This window comes from Corvus cornix, chromosome 3 (genome assembly GCF_000738735.6).
Source record: "Corvus cornix cornix isolate S_Up_H32 chromosome 3, ASM73873v5, whole genome shotgun sequence".
In the NCBI taxonomy this organism is placed as follows: domain Eukaryota; kingdom Metazoa; phylum Chordata; class Aves; order Passeriformes; family Corvidae; genus Corvus; species Corvus cornix.
The window spans coordinates 18071122-18080872 of NC_047056.1; the positions used below are offsets into that span (position 1 = coordinate 18071122).

The 9751-nt window shown below is 42.7% G+C and overlaps 2 protein-coding genes across 2 annotated transcripts in view; both read right to left on the reverse strand.

Annotated features, from left to right (window-relative positions):
• The window catches only part of DISP1 (dispatched RND transporter family member 1), an 87372-nt gene extending 80520 nt beyond the window's left edge, over window positions 1-6852 (reverse strand). Inside the window, exon 1 of the mRNA XM_039569398.1 lies at window positions 6796-6852. The gene's annotated coding sequence lies outside the window, so the exon portion shown is untranslated. The remainder of the gene's footprint in view (window positions 1-6795) is intronic.
• LOC120411585 (proline-rich proteoglycan 2-like) lies at window positions 6601-6996 on the reverse strand. Its single transcript, XM_039567909.1, has one exon. It carries the CDS (start codon window positions 6994-6996, stop codon window positions 6601-6603), a length of 396 nt encoding a protein of 131 aa, XP_039423843.1.
• Between the last annotated feature and the right edge of the window lie 2755 nt (window positions 6997-9751).

Here is a 9751-nt window from a genome sequence, read left to right on the forward strand (position 1 = left end):
ATGACATTTCCAAAACCCTTGAAGCAAATCTTGCTTTTTCAGTTCATAAAGTTTCACTGTCACAGAAAATACATGATGACTAATTCAGGCCCAAAAAGTGTCTACGACCATTCAGGATCTTAGACTTCACTGTCACAGAACGAGTTCTAAACTATATTAACGATCTGACTTTAAGTTTTAATAATGGATTTTGGTTTTAATTCCATTATGTTTTTATAAAGCTATCAGCATGACATACATTTCACATGACTTAACTTCAAAGGGTTAAGATTAAGTTACTGAATTCTTGCAATACCTGCTGTAGTTTTTTATAGTATTAAAGAAGCTATCAACAGTAAGTGAGAACATATGTTTAAGACTAGGGTAAAGTTTATTCCAGAAGGCAAAAATTCCCTTCAGCTTTATATAATTATTTAGAACAGCATACATATGAAAGAAAATATTTTAACTTACTTGCATATTCAAAGTATGTGGCATAGCACTCAGTAATTTTCTAAGCCCAAAACATGATAACCACAGCAATCTTTAATTAATTACCTAGTTCTCAAAATCCCCCTCTTCCTTCCTCCCACTCAAAGATATCTCCACATCACCCAGTTTTGATGCAACTTCAAGAACTGCAGCCCAAGAGGGGTGTTTCAATATTAAATACTTTTACCATTAGAAATGGATCCTATCAGCTGTATTGCTGAGCACAGCAACTACTTTCAGTAAACACAACAGGGAGAAAATTCCTAAGGAAGTCTTCTAAGTTCACATCGAGTCTAAAAGCATTTTCAGTCTAAACCTGTAAGTGTCAAGCACCCTCTAGGTCTTACAACAACTAATAGGAAAATGCAAAACTCGGAAGACCACAAATGAGGCTTTGTGAAGAAAACAACAAACTCCAAAACCCCCAGCTTTAATTCCAACACTACCCCGAAGCACAAGCGTAATCTGAGCTTTACCATTTCACTCACATTCCAGGTAGAATGGATCTTGTGTTTACAAAATGTGTCCTCTCAAATCTCACTACTGATGCTCCATCCTGTCTAAAAATACTTAATCACAGACAAACACTTCACGAAAGGCAGCTCATTGGCAAATGCATCTTCTCTAAGTTAAAACACAGAAAAATTATGTTACGCATACAGTTAAATTTGGTATTGGAAAAGAAACCTTAAAGAGATCTGCATTGAAAGAAACAATTTCTTAAGTCAGTCACTTTATGTCTGAATTACTTGTCAAGCATATTGATTGACCAGACATGCACAAGTAACAGGAAGATGATGCTGTACTTAACACTTTGAAACCTGAAACAATTCTCCTCGAGACTCTCTCCAAACACTCAGTAAACAGCAAACAGGATACTTTTGAAAAGCAAGGCACAAGCCCAGTATTAGCTGTGGCAATAAACCTTAGTGCCTTTGAGATTGACTCCCTGGTTCAGCTCCAGCAGGCATGTCTTATCACATGCAAGGATGGCAATGCCATAGAGAAATACCAGGAAGTCTAAAACAAGGCTGTTTACAGCCCCTGACCAACCTTGGTTACATAAAGACGAAAGATAAGAATTAAAGCTCTGGAAGGGGGAGATATTCTTGTCAACCCAGGAATAACAATAGTTTAACTTCTAAACACACTGGCTCTGCACAAGAAAGGAGTATTGCTGAGCACACAGGCTTCACCCAGGAGTATAAGTGTTTTCAGATGACAAGGCAAACATTTTCCCTTATTAAAGCCTATCTCCCTCCCATTTTATCTGCATGTGAAGTTCATTAACAAGGAGAGACTACAGAAGACTAAACCACAGTTTCCATCTGCTAATAGTTATGGCTTAATTCAGTAATTTTTATTAATTTGTGTTACATAGCACAAGAGTTATGTTGTAGTATAGACAGCACAAGAATGTTTTTATCATGCTGTGTTTGTCTGTTTCTACAAAAACAACAATGCTATACATAAAGATAGACAGCAAGACCTTTCTTCAGAGACTTGAATGCAGAAAGCTGATGTTATTTCCAGTCATATGTTGGCTGTACCAACCCGTCAGAAAGCAAGGTTTTCATGGCTCCCATAGAGGATAAAGATGGGGGGAGGAATCAGAACAAGGAGGGCAGAAAGAATGTTTCTTTCACAGCTTCTGTAAGCTGTGCACACTGTGACCAACACTCTGGGCTCTGCACCACTGAGGACATCCAGCATGGCACACTAACATGCCCCTCTTGAGGTTACCATACAGCTTCTCTCATTTTGGGCTGCACATCTTAAGCTGTCTCCATACCACAAGACCTCTGGTACCCCACCTCAGCACTCAGGTTTTCCCCTCACAGGAATGGGCTCCACATGCCCCTACTCTCATTTCCTTCCACATACTCCAAGAACATGCACCTTACAGACACTAATTCTTTCTCTGGTGCCTTTCAGATGTATTTCTACCTAATCTTAAATGTCACTTTCCTGCCTCTATACCACACAGTTTCTTTCTCTGTTTCTCCTCAATGCCACCTTTACTAACCAGAAAACTTTATGCTTGCAAGGTCTACACTACCCTACACCATCAGCAACCTTTAGTCTTCTGTGATCTCTGGCTTTGCCCCATTCCATTTCCCAACACCCCTTTCGTTGCTTTTCTTTGCTCCACTCACCTGACCTGAATGCTTGCACTTCCAGATCATCATCTGACACTGGTCCTTCTTCCCACAACTCTCCCAGATAAATTAATGTTGCATGCTGGAGAATCTCCCACAGAGAAATTTAAGCTGCTATTTATAAGCATAGAGTAAAGGTCAGGTTAAAAAAAACCAGTGTTTTTCACCTTTCTAAGGCTGTTTCAGATACAGCTCAGAGCTTCCCAACCAAAGACTCCTCTCTGCTATCCTGGCTTTCACCAGCTCAGCTGGACTGTGCTCCTTGAAGCCCAGAATGTTTCTCAGAAGCTCTTGATTTCAAATCTTAGAACATTATGGTTGGAAAAGACCTCTAAGATCACCAAGTCCAACCATTAACCAAACACTGCCAAGTCTGCCACTAAACCACATCTGTAAGCACCACATCTATGTGTTTTTTGACATTTCTAGGGATGGTGACTCCATCACTTCCATGGGCAGCCTGTTCCAATGCTTGACCACTCTTTTAATTAAGACATTTTTTCCTAATATCCTACCTAGACCTCCTCTGGAGCAACCTGAGGCTGTTTCTTCTTGTCCTATCGCTTGGTAGCTGGGAGAAAAGACCAACTCCCACCTGTCTACAACATCCTTCCATGCGGTCATAGAAGCAGTAACGTCCCCCTGAGCCTCCTTTCCTGCAGACTAAACAACCCCAGTTCCCTCAGCCACTTCTCATGTGACAGATAAAATTCACACTTTTTTGATTGCTGCAGGCCTCAAAAAATCAGAATTCAGATGGAAATTTCCTGTGGCTGCTCTATTAATGTCATGACACATTTAACAACAGCATTAATGTATCACACCTCAAGAAGAAAATCCCTTAAAAGGGTATGATACTGAAAGAGGGGTCTCCTTTTTACAGTAAAGCTAAAAAGTATTTTGTTTACAACAAAACACTGATCTGTTGATCATTATTTGCATTAAAAACATCAGTGTCAAACAAGCAGCATTTACAAATTTTTACTGCTTTAGCATTAGTCTCCCTGAACACGTGATTTAGAGGCTACAATCTACTCTTACACCAAAATTAAAGCAACCTGCTTTTATTTCTTTTAATATAAGAACATTTTCACACCTTCCCCTAGTATGTAATTTTTGCTGCACTTCACACCAAAGCCCAGCTGACTTTGTAAAAACCACCTACAGGAAATCACACTAAACTCAGAAATACCATATGGCTGCTGAACGAGAAAATAGCCGTGGTTACCAAACCAAATTAATGCCATTGATCACTTTAAAGAGAGATAGATGTAGGGTTGCTAATTACCTGAGGTGCTTATTATGTATTTCAAAGTTTGAAAGTAATTCTATCCCTCTATCAAAGCCAGTATATCAATCATCTCTGTTAAAGGCTTAGAGAAAAAGTCAAGCTTACTGCCCAAATAAATCTATGGTCAACATATGAGAAACATTACTATGAAAGCCATTCAAAAAGCCTCCTCATGGGAAAGGGTAACATTATGAGAACTAAGTGCTTTCACATGTTGTTTTTACCTTTGTTCTTTCAAAGTCTTGCTTTCCACCTCTTCTACAGCAAGATTTTTTTGGAGGCTACTAATCTGAATTCCATCTCTTTCTTCTCAAGGCCCCTTGGGACTGCTTCTCCCCCATCACTGTCCTTTGTTCCTGCTACAGTAATTCTCTGAGCAGTCAAAAATAGCTTCACGTGGCATACTCCAACAGAGCCAGGAATCTGCGATGGTAGCAGATTAGGACAGAAGGAGTGAGAAGAAAAAATCGTGAAGAGAAAAACCCCCACATTCTCAGCAATGTTGTGACTGCTGCGGCTTTATTTATCACTTCACATAACCTACAAGCAACCTCAACTTTGCTACAATGAGTTCAAAAGCAGGCTAAAAGAGTGGAAAACGCAATCACTGTGTTTTATTCCCTACATATATACTGTGTCCCTTAAAAGGGGAAATAATGCCTCCTGAGTCATGCCACAAAGTTTCAAATCCTAAGGCATACAAATCCTAATTCCATACTTCCAACCACTCGAGTATCAGGTCCTGACTTCAACACCCATCTGCTTTTCACCAACATACACGTTTAAGCTTCAAATCTCAAAATAACTGTGTCCTCAAACCAGGCTATGATATTACTACAGGATATTACTCCCCTCAATCTGAAGAGGAAACCAAATCTTTCTGCGCAATCTGATTTTTCTTTCTATTTAATGACCACCACAATGTCCTACACTACAACCATGGTACAGTTCAATCATTCTATTCTGAAACAGAATATGAGTGTCAAAGGCCGTTTTGTTTTTTTACTTAAACTTTAACATTTAATTACTCAAGCAAATAAGCCCCCATCTGGATGTTTGTGTGCCTCTTTAATTTGTATTTCAATTTACATGGACAATCAGCACAGCAGCCCCCCAGTACTAGCTGCAGTTTCTGGGAGCTACGAAAAAACTAAAGAAGCACAAGTCATTTATTTCACATTTCAGAGAAAATCATAAAAACACGTAAAATAAGTACAATTTGTAAATGTTATATACATTATAATATAGTGTGGAGATTTGATTACAAGCTTAAATACCTGCCACAAGAGACTACAAATCACAGAATCTCCTGAGTTGGGACAGAACCACAAGGATCATTCAGTCCAACTCCTGCACAGGACAGCCCCAAGAATCACATCACATGCCTGAGGAGCATTGTCCAAACACTTCTTGAACTCTGGCAGCCTTAGTGCCATGCCAACGTTTGAAGTATTTATATTTTTCTAATACACCCCTCCCTGGCCCCACCTTGGCTGTTTGACACCAGATCTCTTCCACACCCATCCCTGCAGGCTGCTTGCTTCAGGCTCTTATTCCTCTCTCCAGTTAAGAAAACCCTTATTCCTTCCAGTCTCCATTCATACCATCTGCTTCCTGGCACCTATTTTTGCCTGTAGTTCCGTCAGTCAACACTCTTAAAGCTGAGCACTTTTATAAACCCACTGACAATCCAGATGCCTTGTCCTAAGTGTTTGTTACTATTTCACAGGTTTGACCAAGCCAGATAGTCTATAAAAAGCTACTTGCAATTCTGATCAGAGAGGTTTTGTTCACTTAAATCACACACATGCTACAGACACACTTTGAGTAACTACAGCTCTTCATCGCTCTCCTGAAGAGCTGATTCTCATTTACATCCATACAACGTGAACCATCAACCATTCTGCTAAAATGTATTTTTCCATCTTCTCCAGAGGCTGAGAAAAAGAGATGGAGTATCCTATTGCCTTACTCACAGAAAAGTTTTCCATTAATTCTAATAGCCTATCAACCTCTACTAGAATGAGGATGTGAAGAATCCAGCAGGTGAGCTGTCCCTGATGCAAGAACTAATCCATTCCCAAAGTGGGGTACAGCGAGAGCTCCTGCACAGGCTGCAGGTGCCAACTCCACAAATAACGTGGCAACTGGTTGCTCACACTGAATTCAGAAACCGAAGAGGCTTCCACATCCCTCTGGGCAGACCTCTGCCTTAATGGTCTCTCCAACACACCTCCAGCATTTTCCACCGCCACTGGAAGCAATGCTTAAGCAACCTTATCACAACATCGGTTGTGCAGACAGATGTCGGGAATTACCGTATCCTTATTTCCCAAGACAAAAGGGTGCCATATGAGCTCCCTTTCGAAACCACTGCCGGTAGACCTGCTCTCAAGGAGTCTTTGCTCCTAACAAATAAAATAGGCAACTACCAGCAGCGTATGTCTGAACAAAGGGCAGGAGCACACGAAAGGCTGCTCACATCTCAGTCCGTAACGAACGAAAAAAGTTAGGTGCTTGACTACCTTTAAATCAAGGGAAAAAAAACGGCCCCAGGTCCCATTAAAATAAACACAAAAGATTCAGAAGTGAAGGTGAAAAATTAATTCATTTTTACAAGATATTTTAAGGTACGGCTCAGCCGACACAAGGGCACCTCCGCCCCCAGCAGGGCTCTCCCTACGGAGGGGCCGCCGCTGTCCCGCGGGCGCGGCTCCCCGGGGCGCTGCCCTGGACCGGGGGTTCCTCCCCCGCTACACGAGCGCGGGGCGGCCGCCGCCGCCTCCTCCCCGGCGCCGCCGGCCCGACCTGGTACCTCGGCGGCGCGGAGAGACCGCCCCACGGGGCCCGCCCGCCCCGGCAGGCTCTTCTCACCTCGCGACCTGGCGGCTGCCGGCGGCGCGGCCCCGGAGGCGGCGGCTGCCCGTCGTCGCGGGCCGGGCGGCGGCAGGAAGCGAGCGGCGGCCGCGGCGTCCCCACCGTGGCGCAGTTACCATGGGACGGACGCCCTCTCCCGCTCCCTCCGGAAGTCACCGCCGGCGGGGCGGGGGAAGGCGGGGCGGCCAGCGCCGCCATCTTGAGCGTGGCTCCCGGCCCGGCCCCCGCCAGCCGCCATCTTGAGCGTGGCACGGGGCTCGCCTGAGGGTCCGCCCCGCCTCCTGCCCCACTCCCGGCTCCTGGGGTGGTGGCTGCGAAGAACGGAGCGTGTCCAAAGCTCCCCAAAGAACCACAGTCTAATAGACAGACTTTTAAAAATATATCAAAACTGTGGATACGTCGTGTCTGGGGTTGAAAGGATTCCCCTTTAGTCTAAGGAAATTACACCGTGAAGGCCACAGTGGCCCCCAGGCAGTTTCATCCTAGACAGTGACACAGATCAGAGTCCATGCAATGGACCACCCTTCATCTCTAAAAACATGTCAATATTGCATATGAAATTGCACATAGGAAACAATATTACCTATATGGTGCTGAATTCCTAGGAAAAGCTTGCTCCAGCCATAGTTGTGCCAACTTGTTCATGGGCCTCAGTTTTTAATTGTGTGATTGCGTAGCTTTGCGTCCAAAAAGGCGTCTGTCTCTTTTAGTGCACAGAATGGGGCGAAATACAGACGTGGAGTTTCCTAACCTTTGAGTGTTTCCTTTGAGCGCAGTTGGAATAAAAGTATGTCTTTGTAATTTTTAAAACCGTAGTAGCACATGGGATAATCTGCAGTGATCCCTTGCACATGACGAGCTGTTTCACTTTCATCCTGTCGTGAGGGTGATTGGCTCTCTAAAATCCCTTCTAAAGCATGTGAAACACCCAGGTCAGGCTGCGGATGGCTTGAGAGCCAGAGTCTGCAGCCTGAGTCAGGCTCCAATCCGCTCCTTCCCTCCTCATGCTCCCTCTGCGTTTCACTTGGTGTGGTTTTTATCGAGGGCTCGTTGTAATCTCCAGTTCTGACCCAGGCCTCCTCCCGCAAGCCATTGCTGTCTCTCCTGCGTCAGCCCAAGGGTTTGCCTTTGGTCACACAGGGCAGAAGCAGAGCATGAAATGCTGTGGAAGTTGATGTTTTTAGCAGTGTCAAGTCTGGGACTAGAACTGCGCTCAAGGAGCATCGCAGTGACTGGGAGGGAGCACATGAACTCGGGTGCAGATTTTTCTGTGAAGCAACATGAGCAAGTGAGAGAGGGAAAACTCCATCCCCCTCCATCTTCAAAGGGACTTTGCTGCCAGCCCTGGTCGCTTAATATCATGTTCTGCCACTTCATCTCTAATTGTACCAATTTATTTCATAGACTCAAGTAACAACTGAGTCATGCAATAAAGCTTCTGTAATTCCTATGAGTTCTTTCTTTCTCTCTCTCTCTCTTCATAATAGATTACAGGATATCATTTATGTTGCAGTGATCCTCCACTGAAGTACACGAAGGTCAAGAAATGTAAATACCTGTTTTCCACACTCCAGCTCCTGTCTTTCAGTGCCATCTAGTGCCCACGCATGGAAGATATACTGTAACTAATCGAATTTCTCCTAATCAGATCGATTTGCCGTAATTAATACATTTTGGAAATTGGTAGATGGCACAGGTAGAAGGTATATTAACACAATATTTCTCTATATAAATCTAGCGACATATAAATTAATGTTTTTATTTTATGGCACTAAATTCTGACACAGATCTCTTTTACATTAATTAAATTAAAATCAATAGCACTCACAAATCAAACATATATATATATCAGTTATTTACTTTTGGCTGTGCTGTCCTCTGTAACTAATTAGATTGCTTTGGAAAATAGTGGTCTCAGAAAAAAAAAAAAAAGTACTGAAATAATTTATTACCTTGCTTCATTTTCAGCTCTACTGAAAAGGAGTAGCAACCCAGATCTGAGCCAAATTGCAATTTAATTTACAAAGTAAATCTGCAAGGCTTGGAATAACAGGTCTTTCTATCCATCTACAGAACGGAACAAGGTGCTTTTTGAAACAAGGCAGAGACAAAAAATGAAGGGTTATCCAGAGATCATCTGACTTCAGGTTGTTATCTTTTATCCCTTCATGCCTTTCTTTGCAGTGATGGTTAGTTATTATTTCCATCAGCAGTTAAATAGTTCTTAACCTTTATTACCGCCAGCCTGGGCCCTAGGGTATATCACCGTGTCCCGCAGCCATAGGGAGGAGGAGGAGAGAAGATCCAGCAGGCAGGAATCGTGCAGCAAGATTGATTTATTTAATTATTTTACAAACTCTTTTATAGACTTTTTTCTTCATAGTCTAATTGGACAAAGGACCAGCCACCCATTGGGGTGATTGGCTAAAATCCTAAAACATCCATTGTCAAAATATTTTTCTACTATACCATAAACAAGACTTTTCAAAGTTGCAGGTGGCTTGGTTGTTTGCATTCCCTGCTACCTCTTCTGTGAGAGAGAAAAGTCTCTCACGGACTTCGAAAATAGCAAGAAAATCCTTGCTAGCAGCATTTTTGTATCCACAAACCTTGACACACCCTTGGCTGTCTTTTACTGCAACACATAAACTTGAGAGATGCACATGAGGGAGTTACATCATCTATCCGTATTACTGCAAAGAAAGCATTCAATGGCCAGTGCAGTAATTCCCCCTTGAAGATCTCAGATTCTAAATTAAGATGCAAATAGTGGGTAGAAAATACAACAAAAGGAATACAAAGACAGAATTTTATACAATAGTCTTGTGTATATTCAGATCCTTGTGTGTAATTTACCTTCCCTACCTGGTCATGAAAGAACTGGAAAGTCACTATTCTCAGAAGTAATCCAGCTAAAGAGGAAACAAAACAAGGTGCTCAGCTGCTTTCATTC

Coding starts and splice junctions, on each gene's coding strand:
- LOC120411585 (XM_039567909.1), bottom strand. CDS start 6,996: ATGGCGGCGCTGGCCGCCCCGCCTTCCCCCGCCCCGCCGGCGGTGACT.